This window comes from the organism of the source record quoted next, unplaced genomic scaffold, assembly GCF_019419815.1.
Source record: "Pyrus x bretschneideri cultivar Hongxiangsu unplaced genomic scaffold, Pyrus_bretschneideri_v1 Contig13, whole genome shotgun sequence".
Classification (NCBI taxonomy): Eukaryota; Viridiplantae; Streptophyta; class Magnoliopsida; order Rosales; family Rosaceae; genus Pyrus; species Pyrus x bretschneideri.
Genome location: NW_025999424.1, coordinates 7,382,300 through 7,397,595, shown reverse-complemented (window position 1 = coordinate 7,397,595; position 15,296 = coordinate 7,382,300). Strand labels below are relative to the sequence as shown.

The window sequence follows — 15,296 nt, the reverse complement described above, 5'->3', positions numbered from 1 at the left end:
AGTTATGTATTATGCATATAGAGTTCATAACTTGCACCCCCAGTGTTAGTGCTTCTGCCCAAAGTAGGGCACAATCCTTCACGTGATGTTCACCTCCCGCATCACACGCTCATCTTGGATCCAAGTTAGGTGCACAGTCCTATCGTACAGACCACTATAGGTGGTTCCGACTCGTAGGGGACCCGCGATTATTCGCCCAGTCTTCACGTGATCGTAGCACTTGAACGTATTTATTTACACCCGGTCCTGTCGTACATACCACTTTAGGTGGTTCTGATTTGTGTGCAGGTATAGTTTGTGATTTGGGGATTTGAACTTTAGATTCAGCCGTACAGGTCACGTTAGGTGACTCCAGCTGACATGTTACTTGAATTGATTGACTTTACCTGGGTTACTTACATTCTATGTGGAGACATTCGACATGACATATTTCTGAGCATGTTTTCGATATATGTGTATATTCTATTTTCTGGTAACTATACAGGTTTTACGACGAGGGGTTAGAACTTTTGTTAATGAAATGATTTTGAAAAGCTTTGTTTTTGCCCACTCACACTTTCTGTTTTATGCCCCTCCAGGTTCTAGTTTGGATTGCTCTTTTGGTGGCTTACGAGGAATCCACAGCATATCTGACAGATTATCACCAGTGTAGGACCACCTCTGGGTATGTTTAGTTAGTATTCTTCTTCTGGACTGCACTTAGGCTTTCTGTGCTCTGAATATTGTTTTCCACACTTACACTTGCACTTGTACGTTAACTACATTGTTTTGTAGTTTGGTTTTTAATTATTCGTATTTTTATTATTATATTTTGCTTCCGCACTGTGCACATGTCTACGTCATCCTCACGTGACGCCAGCACGCCTTGATTTCGGTCGGGGTGTGTCACAATTAGTATATTTATATTTATGACTAAATTTTTTATCTTATATTTTTATTTTTAGTTTGTACCCATTTTTAATTTGTACCAATTTTCTTTTCAGTTTTAATTTGTACCCATATATTAATTTCTTTTTATGCCCATATTTTTTAAAGTTTTATTTGTATTTGTGCCCATGTGTTTACCTATCACGTAATGTTGTATAATTAATCAATGATAGAAAAATTACATATGGTATATTTATGTTTTATGGCTAAACTTTGTATCATATATTTATATTTTAGTTTGTACCAACTTTTAGTTTGCAACCTTTTTTGAAATTTGTAGTATTTTCAATTTAGTTTTTATTTGTACCCATGTATTAATTTCTTTTTGCTCCCATATATTTTAAAATTTCATTTGTACTCATAATTTTTTAAACTTTTATTTGTACCCTAATTTATTTATAATGTACCCATTCTTCTTTATTAATGTACCACTTTGTTATATGTGAAATGTACCAATTTTTTTTATAAAATGTACCAATCTTTTTAACACTATGGATGTGACAATCCATCCCAAATTTTATTATTTTATAAATTTTTAAAATATGAATTTACGAGAATGCCCTAGAGGCGATGGTTTTGACTTTCATTGACCAACGTGTTATGAGAGATACTAAATATTCTTTTAGCGTTTTCTTGAGGGGGAAGAAGAAGAAAGGGAAGTGATGGGCTGCTTCCCAATCAGGAAGGGAGAGGAGAGAGTGACCAACCAGAGAAGGGGGAAAGGAAGGAAAGGAGGGAGAAAAAGAGAATGGGGGATCGGCCAGATCCTTAACCCGCACCCTTCGACCCATTTTCACCATGCTTTTCGGTGGTTTTCCACCATATTTCTTACGAATTGGACCAAGCCACCACTCCCAATCATCATCTAACCCTTCCTTTTCCCATTATCACCCAATTTGGAAGGAATTTAAGAGCAATTTAAGGGTTTTCACAGGAGTGTGTTGGAGGTGGGATGGCGGCAATCCACCATTTCTAAAGCAAATCCCATCAACCACCACCACCATTAGACTCCCCTTGAACCCAGGAATAAAGCCCAAGTAGTGGTGAAGGCGTCGGAACAAGATTGGAGGTCGAATCGAAGCACACCAAATTCTAGGGTCCGTACGAATTTTGGTGAAATTGAGGTATTTCCAAGCCAAATTGGCCTTGGTCACAGGTATAAATTTTACTCTATCCATTGAGACATACAATTTTATAAATTTTGGTAATTTTTGGAAATAGTTGAATTTTCCGGCAAGTCGGGGCAGCCGATCGCCATCGGCGGCGGTGCGTGCGGTGGAGCGTGGTCAATGGGCCGCCAATACTATTTTTAGGCTATGATAAATGTCAGGAATTTAGTCTTGATATTGAATGACATAGGTTGATCGTTTGAATCAAATTTTGTTATGATACGTGATTTGGTCGAAATGTGAATTGACAATCCGACCGTTGGATCGTCACCAAACTTGGATACATTATTATATGAAATATTTAAGGATTATAGGAATTTATGGATCGGGAATCTGATGATCCAACGGCCACTTGATTTTGGGCAATTGGCGAAGATCCGACCGTTGGATCGTAATGAAATTTTAGTAGGTTATTCTAGAAGCATAATGTGGATCTTTGGAAGTTACGGATTGGAAATATGATACGCGTATCTTCCGGATCGAGTTATTCAGGTTTGTAGACCCTACCGTCGATCTTTGATCAACAGTTGACTTGTGGTCTATGAGTCTCAAACTATTTTAGAATGTTCTTGAGGATGTACCTTATGTGAATTTCATATTCTATTGACAAGAGTTTTGAGATGTGATTCAATAATTGTTATAGGCACCAATCGTTCAGGATGCCTCGATATGCGTGATAGTGAATCATAGCGTGGACTCCAGGTGAGTAGATCTTTTCCTTTTTATCATATGTATATAATTGATGGTTCCACAAATGCTTCTAAATTGATTTAAGCATTTTATGCCATGTCATATATATATATATATATATGTATATGTTTTAAAGTGCTAATAGATGGTTGAGTTTAGATTATGTCATAGTATATCCATATACATGTTATCTACAATTAATAATTGTGAACTACGAATGGCTTGATCCCTGTTTAGGGTACATAGGCAGTCTAACGAGACGTTAGATGCAGCCATACAATAAACGAGACTAAATAATTGAGACAATATCCTTATTTGAGGAATTGAGTAGTGTGAGGGTGATTGGTGAAAAATGTGAGGTTTAACCTTAAGTTTTGGTAGTTAAATGTTGGTCATAAATTAAGATGTAAAGAATCAAGAAATTGAAGTAAGGAAAGGTAAGTAGTGATAGTTAATTTAATTAGTGTCTATTTGGACTTATCACTGATGATTACTCTCGAAAGCAAATAGTTCGGGAGTGGGGTGTTACGGTTATGCATTTCATGCCATTTGTATATATGTTTATATATCTGGAAATATTATAATATGGTTGAATTTCAGATTACATCATGGCATATTCATATGTATAGTACCTGAACCTAATTATTGTGAATGCTTTGAAGTGTCAAATGATGCTACGGACATCCAGGTAAGCTTCAGGTGAGTACATGTTAATGATAGTGATAGTAGTGAGTATGATTGTGTTGAGATATATTAGAGCTCATAAACCTGCACCCCGGTGTTAATGCTCCCGCCCGTGGCCAAGGCTTAGCCTTCATGTGATCGTTCACCTCCGCACCACACGCTCACCTTGGATCCAAGGTAGGTGCCAGCCTGTTGTATAGACCACTTTAGGTGGTTCCGACTCGTAGGTGACTTGCGATACTTCGCACAGCTTTCACGTGATCGTAGCACTTGAGCGTATTTATTTACACCCAGCCTGTCGTACAGATCACTTTAGGTGGTTCCGACTCGTGTGCAGGAATTGGTAAATGAGCTAAATGATGAAACATGTGATGAGATATGGATAAGTCGTACAGGTCACCATAGGTGACTCTGACTTATATGTTAGCCATGAATGATGAGATATGTGATGAGATATGGATAAGTCGTACAGGTCACTATAGGTGACTCCGACTTATGTGCTAGTATTGATTGAGGTGATATGTGTACATTTGTACAGGTCACCATAGGTGATTCTGACTTGCATGCTAGTATGGTTTATTGAGCACGTGATTATTTGTATTGCTAATGAGATGCTGGATAGTGGTATATTTCCGGGTTTACTATTAGTATACCTTTGATTTCATACTTTTACGTAGTATGATTTGTTGGAAACTATACAGGTCTTACGACGAGGGTTACTACCTTTGATAATGAAATGATTTTGAAAATCTTTGTTTCAACCACTCACTCTTTCTATTTTTGCACCCTTCTAGGTTCTAATAGCAAAGTTCCGTATCGACGAGGACTTGTGGCACTCCCAGTTCAGGTGGCCTCTTATGATAGTATAATCATTATCTTACCTTACTGTGCTTACTTATGCTCTGTATCACGCAGTAAAATGGGTCCATACTCGCTCACCGTGTATTTGTGTATATAGGCATTTTTTAAGTTTAAATTTATTCATATTTTACACATTATCACATTCTATGGCTTCGTCACTTTCCAGGTGTCGGCCAGCATAGCTCGATTCGGAATCCTAGTGGACTTTCCGGGTCGGGGTGTGTCAATGGATATATTCTTTTGCCATTTATTATTTCTCATTGTTACATAGTTTTTATCCATCCATTCAATCAAAATGTTTGAATTTTTTTATTGTAGCCGTTTATAATACAAACAATTAATGTTAAAACTATAAAAATATAAATATTAATGAGGTGTACAAAGTCAAGGGACTTTGATCAAACTTCGAATACTATTAAGGTTTTAGTCAAAGAATATTAGGGACTAAGAATCGCATCCAAAATATCCCTAAAAAATAACCTAACTCTTATAAGCATATACAAATTTATTAGACTTCTTATGTCGGATATTTATTCAGATTCCCATAACTACAATATCAGGATGCTGAATGAATACAAATGAGTGAGTTAGAGCACAATGCGACATGGTTAATTTTGCTTATTGTAGTTAATAAGTCACAATCAGTGACATTAATAACAAATCGTCAATAAATTACATAAGTTGACTACTAGGGGTGAGGCAGATTCAGAGACAAAAACCTTTAATTATCTTTTTCCATCAAAACCCTTTAAAAAGGACAATGACAACAGGGTCAATTGGCACCAACCAACCCCTTTAAAAAATGGAGATCAGAGAGTTGGTGATTGCAATTCAAACCTTTGTACAGAACGACGATGGGAGAGGAAGCATCCGTACAAGGCTCATCACATGCCACACTGTGGCTGTAACTGCACCGTTGAAAAAACTGAACTGTCAGTTTTTCACCTTATTTCTACCAAGCTCATAATGTTTGTGTTTTGGCACGTCCAAATTTGCTTGCAACGAAGTGTATACTCTCATGTGTTTGTTTTTCCCAATTTCTCCTCATATACCCCCTGCAGCTAAGTCTTCTTTGGCATGTTGCTCACTGTTACATGGTCGCATGCACTTGCACATGCACCATATATTTGAAGATAAAGATGAAGTTGCTACGTAGGTTCGTGGTGATGGTGTAGAACAATATACATAGGGTGGTAGTGATTGTTAGAACAATATCAACAGAAAAAAATGTGGCAATAATCACTGTGGTGGTGAATGATTTTTTTATTGTTATTGTATATTTGAATGTGAGCGACTACTCATAACATTGTTCGTTCTTGAGTGTCATTAATTTCCTATTTTCCTTATAAAGTGAAACTAAGGCACGTGTAGTTGTTGACAAAGATAACAAAGGTAACCTAGATGTGTATACCTCGATGTTTATCCATAGAGACTTTGATTTTAGGATGTGTAAATTATTTTTTTTTTTTCTGTTGAAAAAGTGGACGTGATTATGATTTATATCATACATTGATGTTGCAAGGATCCATTTGTCTCTTAAAATAAACGAATGTATTTTTGATTATCATCTTATTAATTATCATTGAATGAGTTTAAACTAATTTATAACAGTATTCAATAAAATAGTGAGTATCACCATCACTTTAGGATAGTGATAAAAAAATACACTCCTCTTGTTTTAAGAGACGAATGGATCTCTTGCAACAACAATGTATGATATAAACCATCATCACGTCGACCTTTCACCAAAAGAATGAAAAATATCAAATTTTACACATCCTAAAATCGGTGAGGGTTGCGGGGATCGAAGGACAGGGACGACTCGTTTCGATTCCTAAGATTTGGAGGTGGATTGCAAGTCGTAGTTGGAGGTCACAAGGGTCACCGGAAATGGTGAGGGTTGCGGGGATCGAAGGACAGGAACGACTCATTTTGATTAAGGCTGTCACACGCAATTTAGAGTTTGAAAAACCATTGTTTGTGCTCCTATTTTCTTCATTTTTTTTCATCGCACAATCAATTCACCATAACAATATAATATAATATAGCATGATATTGAACAACAAGTAATACGAAAATAAATTTAGGGTTAATGCATCATAGAAAATGTTTTATGCTATCAAAAGTAATCAAAATATCAAAATTGAAACCGTGTTTTAGAAGGTACTTGATTGATGAAACTAAGAAGATCTTTGAACTTGGTTGTAGAAGATCATTATCCAAACTGTAACGCAACATCAGGAACATGGTGATAATGTGTTCTAGGTTTATTTTAGTAAGAAAATAGGGAGAAGGTGCGGTGCATGGAGAGAGAGGAAAAAGAGATATTTTGTTGTAAAGTTTCTCACCAGTTTTTTATTTATGATAAACATAGCAAACTTTCTTGTCCTAAAAGAATTACAAAGTCCAATAGAAAAGATTAAAAACATAATCTTAAATATAATCTACTAAGATGTACACAATTGCAGTCCTAATTAAATTATAACTGCTGCAACAGTATGAACAATTTAATTAGTTTTAAAGAGTGAATTAAAGAGAAGTATAAGCCTACAAGAGTAGGTAAAGGGAATCTAATCCTTGTACAAAATGTTCACCTACACTCGGACAAATCTCAAAATGGCATAACACAATTAGCTGCAAAAAACTATTCAATTGTACTCAACTTGCAACATTTTACTCAGATGGGAACTGAATCATCTAAATATCATCATTCCTACCTTTCTGTTTCCCAGTGCAAACTTTTCTATTATTTTACTCCTTACAAACGTATGGTATAAAACTGCAGAAGTTATAACCTTGCCCTTATTTGTACTGCAGTTATACTCTTATTGATCGTTGATATTGTGAATGCTGGGAAATAAGTTGATTGTCATTTGTTAAGCATAGCAGTATATATGTAAGCATACATCATGTGACATTAAAAGAATTGGTGCAAACATATTATTTATATTATAACAAAGAGTACATGCATGCGTTAAAGGTTATCGGCTATGGAACATACACACAAGAACCCACAAACGTAGGTTACTCATGTTTTCCTCAACACTTCGACACACATACACTTGGCCAGTTTAAGTACGAAACATACAAAAGTTTTTATTCTTCGTTTATTAAGCTAGCGCTGATTTGCTGGATCACTTCAGTTTCCCTTCTATTGCTAGAATTAATAACCACTGTTACCATGAATGATACCACCGCCGCCGCTGCCACTATCATATGCACCACCTTTAGGACTGCCACCACCATATCCACCACCAACTTGTCCATCACCACCACCGCCCTTACCACCTCCATGTCCACTGCCACCACCTCCTCCTCCACCTCCTCCGCCTCCTCCTTGTCCACCACCTTGTCCACCACCTTGACCACCTCCACCTCCGCCTCCACCTTTTCCACCTCCATGGCCGCTGCCACCTCTCCTTGACCACCTCCTTGTCCTTGACCACCACCGCCCTTACCACCTGCATGTCCACTACCACCACCATATCCACTACCTTGACCACCTCCTTGTCCACCACTTCCACCACCGCCTTGACCACCTCCACCTCCACCTTTTCCACCCCCTTGTCCACCTCCACCATATCCACCTTCTCCTCCTCCTTGTCCACCACCACCTTTACCGCCACCTTGCCCACCACTTTGACCACCTCCGCCTTCTCCTTTTCCACCGCCTTGACCACCACTTTGTCCGTCTCTTCCACCACTACCTTTTCCACTGCCACCTTGACCACCTCCACCATATCCACCACCTCCTCCTCCTTGGTCACCACCACCTCCTCCTTTTCCTTCACCTTGTTCACCGCCTTGACTACCTTCTTGTCCGCCAACACCACTACCGCCGCCGCCGCCGCCTTGACCACCTTCTTGCCCACCACTTCCACCTCCTTGTCCTTGACCCCCACTACCCTTACCGCCACCACCATATTCACCACCTTGACCACCTCCTTGTCCACTGCTTTTTCCACCTCCTCCTTGACCACCTCCTCCATATCCCCCTCCTCCTCCTCCTCCTCCTCCTCCTCCTCCTCCTCCTTGTCCACCACCACCTTGGCCACCTCCTCTTTTACCACCACCCTGGCCACCACCACCTCCTTTTCCACCACTCTGTCCACCAACTTGACTTCCTCCACCTCCGCCTTTTACACCGCCTTGACCACCTCCTTGTCCTGCTACTTCCACCACCACCTCCTTTTCCACCACCTTGTCCACCACCATGACCACCTTCACCTCCTCCTTGTCCACTACCTTGACCACCTCCTTGTTTGCCACTTCCACTGCCGCCTTGACTACCTTCTTGTCCACCACCGCCTTGACCACCTCCACCATATCCACCACCACCTCCTCCTTGTCCACCACTGTATCCACTCTCCACCTCCTCCTCCGCCCCCTTGGCCACCTCCATATCCAATACCACCACCATGATTCCCATGGTGGTGATTGTCAATGTACTCTGAACAAATGAAATTCATGTGTAAGAATATGATCATCTTGTTTTAGGCATTGAAAGAGAAATCGGAGCCTAACATACAATATTAGTTAGTAGGTAAAAAGTTTCTTCTACTATTAAAAAAAAACATAGATAAAATGAGTAATATTACACTTACCACCTATCTGTACCATATCTCTAATATAGGTAGGGCTCGCCAACGCATGTGTGTCCTATCTCTATTAGAAAAGTGGTACAAATAAATGATAAGAGTAGAATTTTTGAGATAAAATTGATCCAAATATAAGTATCTCATGTAATAAGAAAGAAACTTTCGCAAGATGTTTACTTACGTGTTTCTAGTATGGCTTCTTCAGTTTTGGGGTCAGCAGCATAGCTGGCACACCTACCACGTCGACCGAGGCCGTCGTAGTGAATGCAATCGTCTACCGTCTTCTCTTCCCCATTCACTGCACAGGTCATGCATGTACTTTTCAGTGAACTAATATTTAATCAAAACCCTAAATATGCTGTAATTTAGGCATTAACCATGAGAATATATATACATATTTTCTTTTAAAAGAAAAGATTTATTCATGTAACTTTACAGTTTACACCACGCAATAATCTAACTTCTGCCAATTATTAATAACCATTTTTACACTAGAATTTTATACATGTTTAAAATTAAAACTCTTCCCTTGTATGTTTATGTCGTTTTCTTTTTACTAATTCATCAAAATATAAAAAAGGGAGAGAAAAAATGAAACAAATTGGAACTGGGGTTTGAAAATGTTGAAAAGAGGACCTTGAAATACTGTTAAAGGAAGTGTAGGTTCCACTTTAAAATTATTTAGGGGTACGAAGAATAGCCCAAATTACGTATTAAGACATGCAAATGACGCGAGACATTTCATGCAGATTGTGATTATAAAACCACAAGAAATGAAAGAACAAATTAAAGGAAAATAATGTGGATTATGGAAGGTGATGATCCTAGATAGGATGAAGAACCTTTGGTCTCATGATCCTGAGGCACTACTTCAGTGGCCACAGAAGAAAAAATGAGAACGAGCGCAAGCAGCTGTAGGGGCAGAAATCTGTTCATTTTTTTCTTCACAAACATAATGCTCACAAAACCACACTCAAAAGGAAAGCCTTATAGATGGAAATCTTTGGGAACTCCAATGCTTTTTCCAGTCTTTTGCTAGGCTTTATTTATAATGCAGGAGCAGAAGTAAAATACAAAACCGCCATAAAATTGGGAAGATGGGATGAGGACAGAGATCTGAACTCTTAAGTAGTTACTTGGCTACTGAAAAAGTTGGCACATAGGCTATGTGCATGTACATGTCTCAGTTATCACTTCATCTGGACCGAAACAGCGCAAATAGAGACGTGTGTATAGGTTGAGCTCAGCAGAGAGGGATTTGTGCTCGCATGCGGCCCTCCGAGTTCGTAGAGTTTTCGAGACTTCGAATGTGCATGTTCAAAACAGTGTACACAGAGACGTGTGTATAGGTTGAGCTCAGCAGAGAGGGTTTTGTGCTGGCATCTGGCCTTCTGAGTTCGTAGAATTTTCGAGACTTCGAGTCTGCAGTCGGTAGTTGATATTTTTTTTGTTGAAAGTTACTCACCTCGGTATAAAATTTGACGGGGACTTCCACTCTCTGGAAACATGTAATATTAAATGAAAACTCATTAGTTATGTATTTATGGGTTTGACGTTATGATCCTAGGCAACAATTCAAACTAATTTTAGATTTACTGTTACCTTGTAAGAGGTTTGAAAATATACAATAACTAGTGTTGTAGAAAGGTGTTTAATTAGTAAGATAATGGAGGTCGAATTTGAGACTAATGCAGGACAAAATAGGTCAGTTCTTATGGATAAAAAGTTAAGAAAAATTATGGAAACAGTTTAAATAATAAAACTATTTTTACACACTAAAATCACACACTTACTGACGTGTTTTCTAATATAGACGAGCCTCATTGATATGATTTTTACCACCTACAAAATTAGAAATAAAAATACTTAAAAATACATACAAAAGAATAAGGTAGTTCTAGTATAAATGTTCATGTAAGGTAGTTTTCCATAAAGATTATTAAAACAAATTGTATTTAAAACCTATTCTTAATTAATTATTTAAAACAAAGTTTGGAAAAGGATTTGAAATTGTAAATTGAAATAACAATGCAATTAAATAAAATCAATTAAAGAATTCAACAAAAATAAAGAAAATAAAAGAAAACGGTTTTGAAAATCAAGTTTAAAAGACACAAGGGTCTTGCCGACATCTAACAACCCTATGTGGTTCTATCAGTTACTTATGAATTACCAAATACATGCTTTGAAGATTAGGTTTTCCTAACGCATATTCTTCGTGATCTTCGCGTAAGAACTTATATCTAACATGTGATCCATCAGTGATGTTCAGATCAAATATAAACATGAAGACTCATTAAGCTTTGTGAAAACTCTTTGAAAAAAAACAAACCTTAAGAGCGTGATGTTCGCCTTAAGTGAAATTACAATTATCAATCATAAGAAGCCCTCCTCAATTTCAAGTGATACTCCAACAAAAATTGCATCAAATTACTTGTCTAAACATCCTAATGGTCACGAATCATTAAGACAATTAGATAGTTTCAAACATGGAGATTAATAATTCAAACATGCATACATAATATCATAAGCAAATTGAAAAGAAACTATTTATTAATTCTTGTTAAGGTTCGTGGACTCACCCTAACAAAAAGGAATTAGTTACATATATTCATAATCAAAATCAAAGAAATAATTATTAAGAACATGGATAGAAAACACTTTGCTCTCTAAGCTGAGTTCTCCAAAGTAGTACGTAAAGTACCCTAATGGCTTGCTAGCCTTATTTATACTACTACAAAATAAAACCATTCCTCGAAAAGGTCTTCTAAAACTAGGAAACAAAATAATAAAAGGATAAGTTAAATTCACAATCGAAACAAACTAAGGAAATCTATCCTGCAGGTAAGTAATCACGTTTCTGGACCATCAGGGCTCCAAATCAAACCAAAAGGACTTGATTTGAAGCTTAGGACATCCTCTTCAAGTTTATAGAACCCAACTCCAAAAACCATCTTGAAGCCCAAATCGTGCAAATACGCCATGCAAGTCAATCTCAGCACTAAACATTAGTAAATAATTAATTTACCATGATCAGATGCCTCAGATAAAATCCTGAAACTTTAACACTATCTTCTTAATAGACTCACGAACCTACTCCATCGAAATTACTAAAAAATTCCTCTATTTGATCACTTTTTGCTTAGGAGAAATCGCATGTCCAACATTGGAAATACAAAACAAAATATCAAAATCTTACAAAAATAATCACCAAAATATACTAAAAGTTGGATAAAATATATAATATAAAAACGACTCATCACTTATCGTGTGGATTCTATCTTATATTAGAGTGTGTGTTATTTTATTGAGCAATAGACACAGTTGAATTTACAGAATTATAATTATACCAGGATATAGAGAACCATTATCAGATCCCACTTCGTTTCGTAGGCATTGTTGGAGGGTTGCAATATCTTTTACTTTTACTCGTACTGCAGGTTTGGCCCTGCCAGTTCATAATTTCCTAGTTGTCCAACGGATGTGAGATTTATAGTCTCAGCCTCCTCACTGCGGGGAATTTTCAGGCTTAATTAACACGTTGACAATACAACTTGGGTGACATGGAGAACGTGTGTTCTTTGGACTTCACAAATAGACTGTTTCTCGATCAACCACTGAAGCTAAATATTGGCGCACTTCAGCTCATAAAACATGTGCAGAGAATTTTCAAGCTTAACATGTTGACAACAGAAACTTGGGTGACATGAAGAATGTGTGTTTCACAAACAAAATGTTTCTCGGTCACCCACCGAAGCTGAATATCAGGCGCGTTTCGGCTTGTTAAACATGTGAATTGCACTAGTTTCGTTGGTTGTGTGATCTGCTTTTGTATCTTGACAAGCCAACTATTTGTGATGTGATAACATCTCCAAAATTTGACCTGCTCACATCCTTCATAGCAGGACCAAACACGCAGAGGTCGATCTCCATTTTAGGGTTTAAGTGTTGGACAGGTGTGATAAATCATATATTGTCAGCTGTAAATATTCATAATTAGTTTACTAATTGTATTATTAGCTTATTAGTGAGCTCATTAACCAGATTCCGTTCCTTTATCTTTCTCATTCTCTCTGTTCTTGCGTCTGCTTCACTAGTAAAACTTGGACTTTGTTTATTTAATGTAACCAAAAAGAAGAAGAAAACATAAAATTTTCTTCTTCCTTTTTTCGTAATTATTTCCAAAACAGATTGTCAAAAGTTGAAGCTGCCACATCATTTTATGAAGCCTAACAAATTAAAGAACTGCAGCAAGTGTAATTTCATCGTGTTTGTATTTATATTTATTTTAATCTAGTCGAGTAACTGCATGAAATCCATTGAACACTGAACTGATATTGCATTTTCATGACAAGATGGATTAACTGAAGCTTGAAGGTGGTGGCTATTTTGAACTAAGAAAATTGAGTTTTTGCAGTAATTAAGTTGAAATTGTTCTACACAAATTTAAACTCAAAAGACATTTATCAGATTCCATTAGCGTAAGCACATAGAAAAACTTGCGTTTTACAACCACCGCTTTACACAATTTGTAAAAGCATTTTTCTCTAAGGTCTCCATGGAGCTCACTTTCCAGGAACAAAGTTTGTGGCATATGACCAAGCATTATTGTTAACGGGGTCAGCCAGTGGTCGGCTAGGTTCTCTATCGGTCCCTTTCCGGTGACAATGGCTTGCACGAAAAATCCAAACATGGAGAACATGGCCAATCTTCCATTCTTGAGCTCCTTCACCTTAAGCTCAGCAAAAGCCTCTGGGTCTTCTGCAAGGCCTAATGGGTCAAAGGTCCCTCCGGGGTATAACGGGTCCGTCACCTCACCGAGTGGTCCGCCGGCAATTCTGTAGCCCTCCACGGCACCCATCAAGATAACTTGTGTGGCCCAACGGCCAAAATGCTTTCAGCATGGACTAAGCTTGGGTTTCCCAAGTAGTCTAGCCCACCTTCACTGAAAATTTGAGCTCCTGCCTTGAACCAAACAGCCTCACCGAACTCGACCCCATTACGGGACAAGAGTTCGGGGAAAATGCACCCAAGAGCGCCGAGCATTGCCCACCTTGAATGGATGACTTCAAGCTCACGGTTCTTAGCGAAGGTCTCTGGGTCGGCTGAGAGCCCAGCAGTGTCCCAACCGTAATCACCAGGGAATTCTCCAGTGAGGTATGATGGCAATTCACAAGAGAATGGACCCAAGTACTTGACACGGTCCGGACCGTACCACGGGCTGCCGGACGATACATTTTTGGACTTGGCTGCGGTTTTGAGCATGGTGACCCGGCCGTCACCTATAAGGGTAGACGAAGATGGATTAGCTTGACGGCTTGGCCAGCTAAAGAAGGAGAGGAGAGAGCCATTGTTGATGAAGCCATTTGGGAAAAATGAAACTGTATTGAGGGTTGAAGCTCTGTCTCTAAGACAATGTGGGAGCGCCGAATGCTTATTAGTTATTTGGTTTGAGCAGAGAAGTTGGGTAAATGTAAGGCTTGGAGGGTAGGGGTCATTCTCTTCGAATATCTTCATCTCTTTTCTCGTTGGTGCAAGTGAAGTTCAAAGATTCTTACAGTTAATCTCTTCCTTGCCATTTGGCTGTGCAAGCTCCACCAGTACTCAGTTCCACCAGAAGGAAATACAATTAAAAGGACCAAAAAAGGAAAAATTGTTCGAGGATATAATGTGCTTTGTTCTCTAGCCAATGGAGCTTGTCCACGTACATGCTCTTTGGATGAGATTATGACTCAAAATACGTAATGTTTTAAGTAAAATTTTGCATTAAATTTATTTAAACCACAGAGTGAATTTTGACCAAAATAGGTATGTAATGCTCTAATCACATGGGAACCATTCACATTGCTCTAACCAACTTATCTAAACTAAAATATGTATGTAATGCTTTTAATACGTTTCTAACGATTGGCAAAAAAGAAACTTTTCTAACATTTTCATTTTAATCATAGTAGAATTGCTGAATAACGTAACCAAAGAAAAAAGATGAAGAAAACGCAAAAGTTCATTCTTTCTTTTTGGAAAATTAGCTACACTAAATTGATATTCGATTTGTAAAAATTATTGTTTTTCAGCGACAACGATATATAATTGTATATTGTTGATACAATGATGACAACAACAACACAGTAATGTTATAGTAACGACATAGTAAACGCTAATAATTTTTACAACCAAATGTCAAAATATATCTATTGTAGCTAAATACCTTGTTTTTATACAATTTTTTCCCCAAGATTTCGTTGGACCTTATTTTCTGTTTTCTGTTTTTCTCATATACTCATAGTCGTAGAGAAGAGTGCGTACGGTTTTAAAAAATCAAAACATTAGAAGGTGATCAATATGTAATGCAACATTACGGATAATG

General features: G+C 37.7%; 1 protein-coding gene and 1 pseudogene across 1 annotated transcript; both read right to left on the bottom strand.

Moving 5' to 3' along the window:
• Positions 1-7,427: 7,427 nt before the first annotated feature.
• Positions 7,428-8,657, bottom strand: LOC125474761 (glycine-rich cell wall structural protein-like). Its single transcript, XM_048578735.1, has one exon. It carries the CDS (start codon positions 8,655-8,657, stop codon positions 7,428-7,430), a length of 1,230 nt encoding a protein of 409 aa, XP_048434692.1.
• A 4,837-nt stretch (positions 8,658-13,494) lies between these two features.
• Positions 13,495-14,295, bottom strand: LOC125474728 (annotated as a pseudogene).
• Between the last annotated feature and the right edge of the window lie 1,001 nt (positions 14,296-15,296).